At 41.3% G+C, this 18,228-nt stretch overlaps 1 protein-coding gene across 4 annotated transcripts in view; it reads left to right on the top strand.

The window, feature by feature from the left end:
* The window catches only part of LOC147014234 (contactin-4-like), a 588,183-nt gene that overhangs the window by 506,283 nt on the left and 63,672 nt on the right, over window positions 1-18,228 (top strand). For all 4 annotated transcript variants that reach the window (XM_085852006.1, XM_085852003.1, XM_085852004.1 and 1 more), the window contains 3 exons: window positions 9,574-9,732; window positions 17,114-17,263; window positions 17,820-17,890. In XM_085852006.1, the coding sequence (XP_085708132.1) occupies window positions 9,574-9,732; window positions 17,114-17,263; window positions 17,820-17,890 (380 nt within the window). The remainder of the gene's footprint in view (window positions 1-9,573; window positions 9,733-17,113; window positions 17,264-17,819; window positions 17,891-18,228) is intronic.

Genomic DNA, 18,228 nt, shown 5'->3' on the forward strand with positions numbered 1-18,228 from the left:
GTGAGATCTCACCATTTTAATAATTATCTCCTTCCTGATCACCAATTGGGTTTCCACTTTTATCTATTCCACCCATCAATCTTCTATTACCCTTCACTCAGCAATGGGATGATGCCCTAAATTTAATTGAGGATGTCATTTTCATTTACTTTAAACCTTTCACAGAGCTTGGCATTTCAGCCTTACCAATTAAAGCTTTCCACCATCCATGTCCAGCTTCTTGACTGTTGGCTTTCTGCGCACCTTTCTGATGACCACTCCTGTAATTTATGGATGTTACTCATCTCATTATCCTCCAAGTCTGCTTCTAGTTTGCAATATATATATATATATATATCCTTCTTCTTCTTTCAGCTGCTCCCGTTAGGGGTCGCCACAGCGGATCATCCGTATGATCCGCATTGTGATTTGGCACATGTTTTACGCTGGATGCCCTTCCTGACGCAACCTTGGTCGCCTCTTACGACACAGGGATATGGTACACCTATTTTAACTGGGGTATACACCGGCCCAGTACACTGGGACTCACTTCGCCGACCTCGGAAGGATGACAGGCTGAGTCAACCCCCTGGTGTATTAATTCAGTGGCCCAACGGGGCTTGAACTCAGGACCTTTTGGATCTCAAGCCGCTGCCCTAACCACTGTGCCAACACCAGGCTATATATATATATATATATATATATATATATATATATATATATATATATATATATATATATATATATATATATATATATATATCTACATACATACATACATACATACATACATACATACATACATACATACATACATACATACATACATACACACACACACATCATTTTGTTTATCTTTGATGAGAACTCCACCATCAATTGAACTAATGTTTGCCCCAAGAAATAGGCAGGTGCTGCCAATTCCTTCCATGCCAGTTTATAAAATTTATCAGGGATCAAAACATGGGTTTATGTCCATAAATCAAATAAATATAAACTCTTTATCACGTCTCACAATTAAGGTCAACCATCAATGGAATTTACCATTTCCAAATGTCTGGGAACCTCATAATCTCCAAGCTTGCTTCTAGAACCAGTCACCATCGTGGCATTCTTCGAAACAGTTGCTCCTTCCCTGGTAGATCGCATCATCAAGCATTTTATCAAGGTTATATTAGATCCATCATGGAAATATCTCAACGATCTGTGCTCGTGCCTACTTCAACTTACACTTTTCAATTCCACTTCATTTGGACCAAGATGCTTCGCCTTCATCACTGTAGACTCGTCGCTGGGATGTCTGTCCTTTTCTGTTTTATTTCTGGTGTTGCTCGCACTGTTTTCATCTCTATCACCATTTTATACTCTCTTCCTAAAACCGATACACCTTTCCTTCATTCCTTTTACATCTCTTCTCTCGTCTTTGGAATTTACTTCCACCTCCTTTCCTGGAAAAAAACGAAATTCTTTATTTATCAATTCTCTCACTGCGTTAGTGATTGACAGGATGGCCAAGAGGTATGCACACTTGCCTCAGCTGTGTAACCTGGGTATGAATCTCAACCCACCTATCAACTGTTATCCTAGTGTTTCACATGTAGGGAGAAGCATCATTTTGTGTACCTTCCCTCAAATGGATGCTAAACTAGGAGTTCCGCCTGCCGGCATTAGTTGGGGGACGTCAAAGGTCCCACGGTGTCCTTTATGGAAGAGTAGGTGAGCTATCGCCAGCAGCCTGGCCAAATTACAAATTCCTACTCTCAACTACAAGGGGAATTGCATAGCTGCTCCCCCTGGCAATAATGCAAATCAGCAGTCATCTGGTGCACATCAAATTAAAATAAATGCACTGAATTCTGTATTAATTCATCGATTTATTTTACTCTCAGTTTGTTTATTTTTTATCCTTCTATTTTACCTCGAATTAAAAATACTAGTGCGGGCCCGTAGGTGCATGCCCGTACGTGCATGGCCGTACGTACAAAAAAAAAACATTTAATTGTGACGTCAATAGTGATGTCATAGCACCATGTCCTGTCATTGGCTGATAAATAAATGGCCATAACTTGGGATCTGCTTGTCCGATTAATATCAAACCTTGAAAAGGCACATATTCAGGTCCCCAGCGATATTCCTGGCAAGTTTCAATTAGATCGGACTGGTGGTTGTCGAGAAACGACGGTCGCAGACACACACACACACACACACACACACACACACACACACACACACACACACACACACACACACACACATACAGACAGACACACCGAGATTGCTGGAATTATAGATAGATAAATAGACAACACAAAGAAAAATATTGAACGAGCTGAGCTTTACTGCCACATGACATATACCTTGATGGTGAAGCTGTAACATTGGGTGATCATAATTTTAAGTTAAAAAATTAAAGTGCATTTAAAAAGAATGACAATAATTGTGGAATTACTCCAAAAAAAGGCTAATGCCTCGAACGCCAGATGCCAATTGGGCATCATTCATACTGCAAAGTCTTTCCTTGGCAGACCTGCACTTATATCTACAGGATGTCCTGAAAGTCACTTTACCTCTCCACAGCAAAGCATTCATTCTTGAACTCTTTTAATATGCAGATTTGATTGTGCAGTACTTACAATAATTAATCACTCACTGTGTTTGTAACATGCTCCATCATTCTAATGAGTCAGTGCTGCCATACACCATGGCACGGAAGGGTGGAGGGAAAGAGAGGGAGGGAGGTGCAAGAAATTAGCAGGGGTAAAGTGACTTTCGAGCCACTTTTTACTTACAAGGCCTTCGTTTGCATCTTAATGGAATACTGGTCCTCCTTTTGGACTGACGCTCCTGCCTCACACCTTGCTAAGATTGATACTGTGGAAACCAAGGCCTTCAAAATCAATGGTGTTTCCTGCGATGAAGCCGAGTCTTTGAGCTGATCACTTTCACATCGTAGACAGGTCAGTGGTCTCTGTTTTTTACCACCTCCTTTCTGGTCTAAACACCCGATGCCCTTTCCTTGCATTCACCCTCCTTCACCCCTACCCCCTCCCCCACCCTCAATGCCCACCCCCACTCCCAGGTTTCTGCCGGGCTCACATGGTTTGCCAGTAACCTTCTTCTAGTGAAACTACCACAACCCAGACCCTCTGCTTACCTCTACTCCTTGTTCATCTTTTTTTCCCCACCTGTGGAACCACCTTCCTCAGTCTCTTCAAATTAATTCTTCCTTTGAGGGCTTCAAGACAGCTATTTACCACCATCTTAGCTTATCCCATCCACAATGATGATCTTTTCCACCCACATCAACCTTCTCCAAGCTCACCTCTTTCGGTATTCCAGGTTTTTCTTCCACTTCTGTGAGTTTGTGGCTGTATCCATCTTTTTCACCCCCTGTGTCCTCCCCTTTTCTCTCATTCTTCCCCATGTCCATTATCGCTCCAAGCCACCCTCTATTTTGTCTCCCCTGTTACCGGTGTGTCCTCACCGCTCCCCACTCCTTCCGGAACCCACGCTCTATCTTTACTAGCCTTTTCATTCTGTTACCTCCTGGTCCATTATGTTTTTTTAGCCCATCCACAAACTTCTAAATATATAAGTCAATAAAAACACCCAAAACTCCCCTTCACTCTGTTTCCCACCTCGGTTAAGCATGACTTTCCAAGCTCTCACTTGATGAAACATATCGCAACTAGAAGGGCACTCGGTAGAGCACATACCTCTGCAACGTTATGCCTGATCCACGAGAACATATCGGGCCCAATACATTTTTGAAATATCATGCGATGCAGCGCTATATTGTTTTTGGCCCTATCTTTCAATGGTGAAGAATCACTTTGAAAATTAAATAATTGTCGTATCTAGATCCGCAGATCTTCACCAAAATTAAAATAATTCGTCCTTGCCACACACCCAACATGTCCACCAAGTTTTGTCGGAATCCATCCACAACTTTTTGAGATATCGTGCTGCATATCGTTTTGGCACTATCTCTCAATGGTGACGAATCACTTGAAAAGTTATCAGCTCTGGATCCGGATTCGGATCTTCACCAAAATTGAATCAGTTCTTTCTTGTCACACACCCAACCTGTCCACAAAATTTCATCCGGATCCATCGACAACTTTTTGAGATATCCTGCACACAAACAAGAAGAACACGTCGTGCAGAGTACAATACTTGCAAAATCCATAATACAAATTTGACCTCAAAAATAATTGGTGGTTGAATTCAATGACCAAGTATGCAAATCCGCTTCAAATTTCAAGTCAATCGGATGAAAATTGACAATTTTAGAAATTCGGTCTACGGTGACCTTTTGGCCAAAGTTGACCTCAAAAATAATTGGTGGTTGAATTCGTTGACCTGATGTGCAAAGTCACTTCAAATTTCAAGTCAATCGGATGAAAATTGAGGATTTTAGAAATACCGCCTTAGTTGTTGATCTTGGCCCTATGTTGACCTTTTGGTCAACATTTTGACCTCAACATGTTCAACATATTCAACAAAATTGAATCAATTTTTCTCAAATGTTGGGAAGCATATACATTGCATATACATCGATGACAACAGGCAAGATGTCTGGTTGTCGATGTTGACCTCAAAAATAACTGGCTGGTTGAATTCAATGACATGAAATATTCAAATCCTCTTCAAATTTCAAGTCAATCGGATGAAAATTTAGGATTTTAGAAATCTCACCGAAGTTGCTGACCTTGGGACTATGTTGACCTTTTAACCTTTTGACCTCAAAAACAATAGGCTTCTTCCTTTTGACAAAGTCTACCGTGTGGTGAAGTTTCGTGCAGATCGGTTTAAAATTGTGACCTGTAGGTGACAGACAGACAAACAGCAAACAGAATAACAAAATCGACTGACCGATTCATTTGAAAAATCTTCGATTTTGCAAGAAGCAAACAGACAGAGAGGGGTGAAAACATCACCACACTCACCTTTACTGGCAGAGGTAAACAATTGCGAAATGTTGCTAATTTGAAAGTCTTATTGTTCCATGGATGTTTTTTTTTTACCAATGATCTTTAGTGTAGCTTGGTTGGAAAGCTAGCCAATTTGTCAGCTTGCTATTTGCTAAGCTTTCAGTGAGTGTCAAGGAAGATGTGCTTTTTTATTTTTTTTAACCAACAACATCTCTCCTAATAGTTCACAGTTAATGTGGTGTTATGTGTTTGGGTGGAACCCTGTTAGAAGGTGGTACAGCCTGTGTGCTCAAGTAAGATAGAGTCTTCCATTGTAAACAGGGACATGTTCGGTTAAATTTGTCCTGTTTTTATGCGCATTGAGGAGGGTGCTATTGTTACCGATAGAGACTAGCGTATTGTAAACTGTATGCATCTTCCTGGCAGGCAAGATCAGGCAGGGATGGGAGGGAAATGATCACAGGACTAAATAGTGCTTTTCTCAAGCACCCATTGGCCTCCCATGTGGCCTTCCTGGTAAAGTCCGATGATACCGTCTCAGAACAGGCAAGTACTGATGGTAACTGCCACCTTGGAAGGCAGAGCACTTTGGGATTTGGTGTCCATGGGCGGGTCCACGGAGGGACAAAAACTGGAGCATACAGGCGTAACGAGAAATTATGAATGATGAGTTCCAACAAGTTATGGAGAGTTCCAATCCATTTCTGCAAGTGGTTAGCAGTGCTGGAGCTGAGGAGCGCTCACGTGCGAATTATAAAGTTGAGCCTGCAGCATGAAGATCGCATTGTGGTGGTGCGGCTCAACATCCCCGCAGTACGAGAAATACACTGAGAGATCTCCCAAAATCCTTGCCTGTCCCCCATTGGTCGGTTCGAGAGAGAGAGTGTGTGTGTGTGTGTGTGTGTGTGTGTGTGTGTGTGTGTGTGTGTGTGTGTGCGTGTGTGCGTGTGTGCGTGCGTGCGTGCGTGCGTGCGCGCGCGTTGGTGCTGTTGGTGCACAATAAGTTGGTGTTACTCCTTCAATTTTACGTTGCCTTTGTGTGCTGGATGTGTCAGGGTTTTGTTGATTCGACTCGCCGTCCCATTATTGCTTTAAATACATAATTTTATTTATATGAACTTTGCCATCCCAAAGCGTGTTTGCCACAAGCAAGTTTCATACATTAAATGTGGAATTGTGACACGTCATGGAAAGGAGGAGGATGTTCCCTGAAGCATAATGTAACCTTAACACCCAAAAACATAAATAAAAATTTAGCTGACATGTAACTGTGTTTCAAAATTGTTTTGTACTAATGGAACAATAAACAATCTCAGGATCAAAATATGTTTTATAAAGCATTATGAAATTAAATGGGAGAGGAAGGTGTGAAGAAAGGGGGGACGATGTTGGGGAATGAAGGGGGAGGGGAGGGGGGGTGTAGAGTTGGAAGAGGGAGGTTCGACGAAAACACATCGAAAAGAAAGCAAGAAGAGGCAAAAAGTATGTTTTCAGATTTTGCTGTATTCCTCCTTACAGTCCTCCTTTCAATACTTCCATGAAGCTCGATTGATATTCCATGTTTGCATTGCGATGTTCCGTGGAATTTCTAATTGGAGTGATACAATTTTTGGGGAAATATAATTTCCAGTGAATTTTGAAAGCATTACGTTACTGAAATAGATTATATGAAGCAATTTAATTCATGTAGCATTTATAAGAAGAAAAGAAAGAGTGAATGAAAACATCTTCCACCAGAGGTTTGAAACAAAGAGGTGACCAACCTGTCTGTGATGTAACAGCAACAGGTCTTATGCTTCGACATCATCACAGTAAAGAGAAAAACATTTTAGGAACTTTCGATGACAAACAATCAGAGAGAGAGAAAGAGAGAGAGATAGAATGAGACACAGACAGAGACAGAGACAGACAGGGCAGATGCTGGGGAGAGGGCTTCCCCCCTCCCACAGTCCTGTTGAGTGGCCAACGGAGACCAGCTCAAGAAGGATGACCAATTGAGTGGCCAATGGAGACCAGTTTCAAGAAGGATGGTAAAAATTGTTGCGCATGCATGCATGTTTGTCTGTCTCTCTGTCTCTCTGTCTCTCTCTCTCTTCTCTCTCTTGTCTCTCTTCTTCCCCCCCCTCTCTCTACTTTTGATGCTGCCTGAGGAGGACGTGTTGGAGATATCTTGCCTTTGCTTGGCCACCATCTTCTTGCTGTCATCCCTCATTGTGCTCACTCCTCATTAACATTCTTTGCACCCCGAGCCACACTTTATGTTGTGCCATGCCAGCCTTATGTCACATCATCTTGCAGCCACAACCAGCTTGTGCCAGTCGAATGTCCTCGTCCGTTCCCCCTTTGTTGGGTGAATCCACTATTGTGGTGCCATTAGCGGGTTATATTTAGTTTTCATTGTATAAATTGCGTGTTCCTACTTTCCCTTTTTCTTGTGTCCTTTGTCCAGCAGATCTGTACCATTTATTGAGTGTCTTGTCTACCCCTTTCTCCAAATACTTTGTCAATAAGCTCCCCTTTTAATTGTAAGAAGTGTTTTCCTGCCTTCCAGCATGTTTTGCCATCAGATTCGATATTTATGCCTGGTGTTGGTTGACTTAATGGTTGGGGTGGTGCACTTGGGATCTGAGGATCCTGAGTTCAAATCCCTGTTTTCTGTGGAATTAATACCAGGTGGGGTTGACTCTGCCTGTAATCCTTTTGAAGTTGGCAAAATGAGTGCCAACAAAAGAGTCATGGATTCACTGGATCATGGGGTGTGCCACTGCTGGTACCTGTGTGTGAGGACAAAAGTCTAAGTCATCAGGCCCTTGGTGCTTCCAGTCTTGCTCTATGGATGTGAGACTTAGATTCTGAAAAGGGATCTGAGACAGAGACTTAATTCCTTTTGTTCCAGGTATCTTCGGAGAATCCTTGGCTATCGCTGGTCGGACTTTGTGTTCAACAAGCGGTTGCTGAGAGAGACTCAAATGAGATTTGTTTCCTGTATAGTCCGTGAGTGTCAGCTGTGGCTGTATGGACATGTGGCTCGTTTTCCTGAGCGAGGGAGCCTCTTGAGTAGAGGAGGCCAATGGGCCAACCATGTGCCTCGTGGTTGCAGAAGGTTGATCAGCATCTCAAGGAGAAGGAGATGAGCCAGGCATCTGCCTGGGGGGTGGCCAGACAGAGGTCCTTGGAGTACTGGCGGAAAATGGACGCAGCGACTTGCTGCTCCAGCACATGCTCCCATATCTGACCTGACCTGGCATCCTGCCTTGCTCTCCAAACTGTCTGCCTATGGAATCCAAGGCCAACTCCACTTTTAGATTTCTGACTTCCTCCACTCTCATAGACAATGTGTGGCTCTCAATGGAACCCTTTCATCTCCTCACCCTGTCAAGGCTGGACTACCCAAAGGCAGTGTTCTTGGCCCCATATTATTTCTAATCTTCACAAATGATCTCACTGACTCTCTAAAAAATCCTCTTTATTTATTTGATGATGACTCCACTGCCATGAGATCACTCATCTTTCTGACAGACAGGCATCAGCTTCTTCTCTCTCATCAGACTTTGATAAAATCACAAACTTGTCAAACACAATTTTGTTGATGTATCCATCTTGTCCACCCTTTGCTTTCTCCCTTACCCCTCATCATTACTTGCATCCAGGGCCGGCGCTACAATAAGGCCAACTATGTAGCCACCTAAGGCGCAGACCTCAGAGGGGCGCATTACTGACCTTTGTGGAGACTCTATTCCTTTGCATCCCTTGCAAGTTGAATCCCTTGTATGTCTGTCTCCGTCTGCTTTCTCTCTCCACCAGCTGTTGGCATTTCCCCTTTCTACTGCTGTTCCATTTGTTATGTTCTGTCCTGATTTGTTTTATGTAATCCCTCGTCCATGAACCTAAACCATGTTTAAAAAAAAACAACAATGCCCCAACATTCGTGGCATTTTTCAGGAACGTATCCCTTATGAATAGCAGGGTCCGACAGGACTTGTAATTATACCACACCGCAATGTTATCTACTTCTGCTGGTCGTAAAGTGTATTCCTTTCCAAAACAAAGAAAAAAAACCTACTCTTCAGTTAATGGCCCAGCATTGTATTCTGTTCTTGTGTATGGCAGCTTGGTTGCCAGGTAGCTATCATTTCTTGGAAGCACAGTTGTACTGCTGATGCTGTGCCCCTGTTACCAGGACACTGGTACCCATTTTGCTCACCTCGGAAGGATGACAGGCAGAGTCAACTCCATCTGGTGTTAATTCAGCATCCAACAGGGCTCAAACTCAGGACCCTAAGATCCTAAGCCAGCCACCCTAACCACTAAGCCAACACCAGGCTTACTCAGTTGTATTAGGCTGGTTTCATGTTTTCCTCTGACTCTGACAAATTGGGTTCGAATATACAAGATGATATACTTTATGTGAGTCCTGCATCCTCTCCATAAATCACTCTACTCGCTCTCATTGCACCATTATTTGTGCCCTTGTTTTATCAATGCTTTGTTCAGGATGGACAATGTAGTCCCATTAATCCTTCGATTTTGACTCAAAGATATATTGCTTTTCGGAGCTGTTGTGTCACTGTTGTAATCTTTGAAGTGGATTATTTGTTCAGTCATGATCGATGGAAACACTTTCTCAATTTCTAATGAATGAACTCATGTATTTGTGCAGGTCCACCAGAGCCACCAACAGATCTACAGATCCACGATGTAACCGATGCCACTGCAGTGCTTTCATGGGTTCCAGGTCATGACAACCACAGTCCAATCACTCAATTTTTGGCCCAGGCTCGTGCCTCATTGTTCTTGGACTGGATGGAACAGAAAACAGGTGAGGGTTAAGCGAAGTGGGAAATGGTTCCGTTAAATGGCAACCAGTGGAGTTTTCATTCACATGATGGCCTCAATAAAACATTTTGTGTTTTTTTTTCCACATGAATATTATTTTGGAATCCAATTTTGTCCGCTTATGCCCGTCTGTGTGCTAAAACAATAACTCATCAATGCTACATTGTCGAAGACTTAAATATAGTACTGTATCTGAATCCAACCACAGAGATGTGGTTAAATTTGGGATGGAATCTGTAAATGTCACCAGTAATTACAAGGAGAGATCACAAATGACTATATTCCGAGTAACGGTGATGCAAAGTCACAGAAAGCTGCCATTTCTGTGTGTACATTCATAACAGCATTTCCTGATCAAAATTGGTTACTCTCTCCACAAACATCTTTTGCGGTTCCAAAAGTAAACATCACAAATGCTGTATTTTTCAACACGCAAGTATATATCTAATTAGTAAGAAAACATACATGAATAGATTTTAATTTATTTATATATTCCCTTTGTGAGACTTTTTTTTTTCAGTGTCGTCTTGGATTATTGCATTTTATTCACATAACTCTGAATAGTTGTAATTGTAATTCCCCTTGTAATTGCACCCGATGCAGAACTGGTAAAGTGAGTATATGCTGATACTGTTCTATTTAGTAAATGCATATATAAATGAAATTAGATTCACAATTAATTCTGCTTTAATATTTTAGTTTCCACCCACCCCTGATGTGGATTTTTCACCCAACCTCGTAGTGATCGTTGTAGGATTCTTCCTGGTTGATTGTGGAATCCAATTTAACTTCTCTAGGGTTTAAACGTTTCGCCGATTCGGTTTTAAAATCCTGTTTAAAATCACAGACACCGATAACCAATGTCCACAGACAAATCTTTTCTTTTGAGAACAATTTATTTCTAATTCTATCCACCGTACACTTCACACAATGAACTTGAGAAACCCCCATTTGTTGCAATATTATTTGGTTCTATTTTATTTATTCTTACTTTTTAGTTAACCGTTAAACCAACCCGATTTAATTCACTTCCACAACGTGAAAGTACATTACATCAGAGAGTTTTATTATTACTTGGTACTTGGTCAGTCCCAAGGAGTACAACACACTGAGATGCTATTCATCCACAATGATTGCACTAAAACAAGATTACATTTCAAGGCGTTTATACTTTCATTGGAGAGTAGTGGGGTTGTTAACTCTAACTGCATATGTGTCTTCCAGGTGAGAAGCACACGACGTAATTACGGCAAAAGTTTGCTGTTATCAGCCCAGGTCACATCGTTCCACAACAAGACATTTTATCAACATTTCGGGCAAAAGACTCTTGGCCAAAGGGAAGAAGCACTGACAGCCAATTCGACTTATAGCATAAAACTTGAATTTATAAAGCACCAGCACAATTACAATTTATAATACATTAATATAATTTTTTCCTCCACACCCCCTAACCCCCAACTCACCCATCCCAACTCCCCCCAAATTAGGGCAGTCTTGCTCAAGCAAGTGCACTTGCAACTGTATTTTGGGAGGGGGTATTTTTAAGTCACTACTTTCCAAGTTTGAAAACTTAATGCAATTTAAAAAGGAAACTGAAATGGAAAATATCTGGTGCATTATATTTATCACAGCCTCATGCTGCAAATGCATTTGTATTTCTATCATCACGATGCTGTGATCTTGATTACAAATATATCCTCCATACTATAATAATTTGGCATTCCACTCCTGAAAACCTTTTGGTTTGAAAAGTACATTTAATTCTCTTGTCATCATTTTCTTAGATATAATTAATACATGTGCAAGCTCTTCTACGTGCCTTTAACAGTGAAGAGGAAAAAGTACCAAGACCTTGATAAGCAGCATCCATTCTCCAACCCCAAAAGAAGAATGCTCTTAGGGAAAAGGAAACTGCCCCTGTGTTTGAAAAGGAAAGTTTACAAACAGTTTGTTCTCCAAACAAAGGCGTATGGCAGTGATGCATGGTTTCCAACAAAGAACGTGGAGCAAACATTGGTCACACAAGGAGTTATGGAAGGTGCTGTCTTGATTGTTCCCTCAATCCTTACAAGTCCCCCACTCCCTGCCACTGAAAAGCATTCACATAGCATGATGCTGCCACCACTATTCTGCATGGTAGGGATGGTGCTAGATGGGTGATGAGCTGTGCTGGGTTTCCGCCAGACATAGGGCTTTGCATTCAGGTCAAAGAGTTCAATTTTCAGCTCATCAGACCACAAAATCTTTTGCCTCATGCTCTCAGAGTCTCACATTTTGCACAAACTCCAGGCATGCTGTCATGTGCCTTTTTTAGAGGAGTGGCTTCCATCTGGCCATTCTCCCATAAAGCCTAGATTTGTGAAGTGCTGTAGAGAGTGGTGTCGGTCCAACAGGATCTCCCATCTCAGCCAAGAAACTCTGTAGTTGTCAGAGTGGTCATTAGGTTATTGATCACCTCCCTGACCAAGGTCCTTCTTGCCCGGTTGCTCAGTTTGGCCAGATGGCCAACTCGAGGAAGAGTCTGGGTCGTTCCATATTCTTTCCTTTTCCTAATGATGGAACTCACTGTGCTCTTGGGAACTTCCAACACTCTAGACATTGTTTTATACCCTTCCCCAGATCTATGCCTCCTCACAATTGTATCTCTGAGTTATATGAAGTTACTTGGACTTCATGGTAGAGTTTCTGCTCTGACATGCACTGTCAAATGTGATACCTTACATGTATGTAGAAAGGTGTGTTTCTTTCTAAATCATGTCCAAGCAATTGAATTGGCCACAGGTGGACTCCAATCAAGTTGTGGAGACATCTCAAGGATGATAGTCAAAGGAAATTGGATGCACCTGAGCTCAATTTGGAGTGTCACAGCAAAGGGTTGAATACTTATTGACACATGGCATTTCAGCTTTTCATTGTCAGCTCACCTGGACTTCAGTCAAGTGAGCTTGTGCTGCTAAGCAGTGTCCGTAGGTCAGTGAGTGAGTGAGTCAGTGAGTCAGTCAGTCTGTAAACACCAGTCATTGTCGCTTGAATAAGGAACATACACTTAAATAAGGACATACAATACAGATTGTTGAACAATGAAACGGGCAACGATCGTAGCCAACAGCACTCAAACAGTTAAGTTGTTCCTCAATCATAAACTGACATTTGGGGACAGACAGACAGAGAGACAGTCAAATTGAACCCATTGCTTAATCCCACTTTTGGCTTCACGCGCACAGGTTAATTACAAAGGGAACTGGAATGGCACTCGGGAGAGTGCATACTTTCGCCAGGCTGAACACTTTATGTTTTTTATTCCACTGAAATCTAATCAATTCGTTCTTGTCAAACACCCAACCTGTCCACCAAGTTTCATTTGAATCCATCCATAACTTTTTGAGATTTCTTGATATATTGCGTTTTTGGTTCCATCTTTCAATGGTGAAGAATCACTTAAAACCTTTTAGTATCCAGATCCAGATCTTTACCAAAGTGGAATCAATATGTCCTTCTCACACACTCAACCTATCCACTAAATTTCATCCGAATCCATCCATAACTTTGTGAGATATACTGCTTCGAGACAGACAAACAGTCAGAGGTGAAAACATAACCTCCATCCACCTTAGATGGTGTAGGTAATGAAAATAAATGAAGATAAATGCAAAGCAATTCTGTCCACAGCTCTTCGTGCAGTATCCTTGCCATAACTGTAGTACACACATATTGCAGCACAGAAGAAAATTACAACCACTCGTTTTCTCTCCTAAAATTGCGAACCTCTGTGAGAATTATGAAATTTCAAACATATGACAGAGGATCGGGTGAGGGGGTGGCTGTGGGACCGATAATTAAATGCTTTTAAAAGAAGGATGGACTTTCTGTGATTTAAGGGTTTTTTTGGAAATGGGAAATATCCTTAAAGAGAAAATTATGGAGAAGAAAGAAGGTGGTAATCCAATGCAAAAGCTATTTTTGTCCTCCATTTGCTGCAGAATGATACATAATAATATCCATGCATCTATCCATGTAATCCTGAAGCTGTAGGGCTGCAGGATCCAAGAATGAAATTCGTTGTTAGATGATTGGCTGTGAACAAAGACAGGGTCACTACCCCCACTTGTCCTTTGGATGAGACAGGAATTTGTAATTTGTTCAGGGTGCTGACCACAACTCACCGACTCTTCACAAACGACACTAGGATATTTTAACCTCCACCATCAACGACCAGTGCTGATAGACGGGTCCTCCAGCTTATGTCCTTGTGAGGGATGGCACACACATTTATGCATCACCCTGCATGCGAAACATCAAGGTGATAATCTATAGCTGGTAGAGATTCAGACCCAGAAAGGACATCTCAGAGGTGCGTGTGCTACTTCTCGGCTGTCCTGCCTGCCTGGATAATAATGAAATGATGGTTAAAAAAAATGTATTCGCATTGTATGATTTTGTTTTATGTGGACTTGATGATGTCCCTGATTGCTATCATTAGAAAGAGAAAAAAAATTGTCTATAAATAAGGTTGGCTGTTTGTATGTAGATTGTGAACTGTGTGTGTTGTTGGTTGTCATCTCCATGTCAAATATGTCCAAATTGTGTAGCTATGATGAATAGGCATTCGATAATATGAGTGAGGAAAGTGAGAACAATGTTATCATGAAGAAATCGTTGAGGCCTGTTCCAAGTCATGACATGGTTGAGCAGGACAGAAAACATAGCAGCTTCAGATCCCAGCGAGGTTACCCAGGAAACACCTTAAGACCCAGAGATTGAGGTGGCCGGGGATCACCTGATGAAGGATATAATTAAATAAGGCCATTAATTATCTTCAAAAGGAATGTTTCAATGAACCCAAACACCCAGTTTTCACTCTCACACTTCCTTGGAGTTTTCTTAGTATGCATGAAAAGTTTCAGGCTGCTAGGTTTTATAGTTTTGGAGTTATGGAGGAAACACACTGACACACACACACACACACACACACACACACACACACACACACACACACACACACACACACACACACACACACACACACACACACACACACACACACACACACACACACACACTGCCTTTTCTTAAGATATATATATATATATATATATATATATATATATATATATATATATATATATATATATATATATATATATATATATATATTACCGGGCGTAGTGACGTGCGCCTGTAATCCGACTACTCGGAGGCTTGGGTTGGAGGATTGCTTGAGGACGGGAGGTCTGCACTGGGCCGCGCCATGAGAGGGTGTAGGGCAGCCCGGAATCATGGAGAAACCCAATCCTTATCCCTGTGTCGTAAGAGGCGACCAGGGTTGCGTCAGGAAGGGCATCCGGCGTAAAACCTGTGCCAAATCAGTATGCGGATCATAACGGATGATCCGCTGTGGCGACCCCTAACGGGAGCAGCCGAAAGACAAACAACAACATATATATATATATATATATATATATATATATATATATATATATATATATATATATATATATATATATATATATATTATATTATATTATCGGATCCCGATATTCACGGTTCCACCATTCCGTTCATAAAACGTTACCTGCTTCTATATTTGCTGCACTGTGCTTCGCGTATTCACATTATTTTTTTATATTTTTTATTTTATTTGTATTGTCATGGTTTTTCGCTGGCATGTTCGTGTTTTTTTTCTTCATTTTTTTCATGATTTTTCACTGATGTATTCATGGTTTTTCATGGGATTATTTTTTTCTTTAAATTCACAAACTGCCAGGAACCTACCCCCCCCCACCCTTTATCCCATTGAAACAATGCCCCAACATTTGTGGCATTTTTCAGGAATTTATCCCCCACAAATTTTTGGGGTCCAACAATGTACACTTTGTCAAAAGTAAGTAATGACCTCAAATAAAGACCTTTTTCTCAGGACATGAGTTTAAGTCCTGCCTGAGTGAATGACACGTAGTTATTTTGGTGGTGTATAAGGCAACAGACTGCTGCCTCAATCACTGAGGCATATATTCATCAGACCTTTCATGCCTATCGGCAGCCTTTCAACTGTTGCTTTGGTCATTTTACCGTAAAGTGAAAAACATAGAGGGAGGGCATGGCGATTGTGAACATGATAGCTCTGAAGATGTATTTGGCTTTGCATAGCAGTCCTATAAGTACCAACATGGCAGCCATATGATTTTTCATCAGGTTGAAATTGTGGGTGCAGTCATGCAAGCTGTCCAACCAATGGGTTGAATGGAATGTTACACACAGACTGGCAGACGGATGGATAAAAAAAAAAATGACCGTTTTTACAGCCATTTTTCCCTGCTGTGCAGGGGTTGGGCTTTTTCTTGAGGCAATGTTTTATGGCCGGATGCCCTTCCTGATGCCAATCCTTGTCGCCTCTTACGACACACAGGGATATGGTACACCTATTCTAACCGGGGCATACACCGGGACCAGTACACTGGCACTCATTTCGCCGACCTCAGAAGGATGACAGGCTGAGTCAACCCCCTGGTGTTAATTCAGCAGCCAACAGGGCTTGAACTCAGGACCCTGGGATCCCAAGCCGCCACCCTAACCACTAAGCCAACACCAGGCTTGGCAGACGGATGGATGAACAAGCATATTATTATATACATAGAATGTATGTTTCTTGGTCTGTAAAAATTTTTTTGTAATGTCCAAGTTATATAAATCCGTGTTTTTGTTCTTGTTATTTTTTTTTAATGAGGGGGGGGGGGGTTGGTTTGATTATATCTTTATGTTTTTTCATCCACCTATTTTGCAATGACACACCGAAATTAATTTAATTTTCCATTGAAGCGTTAAAAGACTAATGTATTCTTAGATTTCGTTTTGTGCATTCATCTCTTGAAACAAATAAAATATAATTGGGAAAATGATATTAATTACTCGATCGTGAAAGAAAATTCTGAACAAACTTCATCCACTGTATGCGAAAATTGACTTAGATTATTACATTTGACCTCAATCAGCAACATTGTGGAACTCCTTTCAACTACAATTATTACAACAGAAACAAATGCCTGCTCATATTTAATTTTATACATTAGAAAATCACTTTGTATTTGTTGTCATGTTTAATCAACGTGAGTTGATTTCCAGCCACAGCAGTCTTGAGGTTTTGGTAACGTATCAATTTAAACCTAATTGTGACCACAAGCTTTGGCATATTGTGACTTTGAAAGAGTTTATAGGTTTCCGTGAAAGGAATTTTTAAAAACCTTCTTGTAGTTTATGTTTTATATTGAAAGTTTGTCATTGTTATTCTTCTTTCCAATTGCTGAATGGCAATTGCTTAGACGTCTCATGAGTTCTGACCTCAAATTTCACCCTCAAATCATTTTTAGATCCAAGTCCCATTGTGGGTGAAATTGACATGGCTATGGTGGTGGGCCTGACTCCTTGGACAGACTACGAGTTTCGTTTAATCGCCATCAACGCTTTGGGTCGCAGCAAGTCGAGTCCCCCATCCCGGAGAATTCGCACACTCTCTGCCGGTAATTTTGTTTCCCCATTCCTTATCTCTTTTTCACGTTTTATTGTCTCATCTCAATTGCAGAAAGAGCGAGGCCCATGTTTAAGCCGCAATAATCCAGTCATTATTAAAATGGTCTCGGTGGCAGATGGCATTGCTGGCTCAAATAGCACAGCATTATCATTGTGGAGCCAGCATGGCATGCCGCTTTCGGCATTGCCCTTACCGAGGGGCCTCCATTGGCACAACGGTAATAGCAACCGTCTGGTGATCTCAGGGCCACCAGTTCAAAACCTGACATGACGAAGCCCCCATGACAACAGTGCAGCAATCTGTCTCGTGAATAGGAAAGCCAAAGAAACTGCTTTAACAGACCCATTGGAGCTGAGCAAGCTATCACCCTACACAGTTCAATGTGCTGAGGCAAGCTGCTGCTAGATATACGCCCTATAATCGGGACATTTGTCCTCGTGGTGGAACATGAATGAATATACAGAGCCAATCAAAATGATGACGTATGTTTGCAATCTATCTTCTTTACTCTCCTCACTTGCTTGTTTCTCATTTACTCTTGCCAGCCCCAAAGATTTACCCAGAAGGCTTGGGAGGTGGCAAAGGAAAACGCCATGAACTCGTCATCACGTGGAAGGTACAGCTCATGGAAGAAAATCTTAAAAGACTCACAGCAAATACCAAAACATATTTTCAGACATAATTTCCAAATAATTGACAGTCAATTAGTAGATTTATGCTTTTTTGCCTCAAAATTAGTTGATCTTAAAAATGGAATTCAGTGGAGGTTTTTATTTTTATATTCTCGCTGATGTCACAGTGATAACATTGAAGGTTGTTTGTGGTTAGTTTCATATCAACCATTTTGTTTGAATGATGTCAATTAGTTTTTGAATCTTTAAAAAATATTTTTACATTGCCCTGTTTTGTTTTGTTTTTCTTTTTGTGCACAAATTGCATGACTCATTTTGTTTT

This window comes from Eptatretus burgeri, chromosome 13 (assembly GCF_056783735.1).
Source record: "Eptatretus burgeri isolate ZD-2024b chromosome 13, Ebu_testis_v1, whole genome shotgun sequence".
Lineage (NCBI taxonomy): Eukaryota > Metazoa > Chordata > Myxini > Myxiniformes > Myxinidae > Eptatretus > Eptatretus burgeri.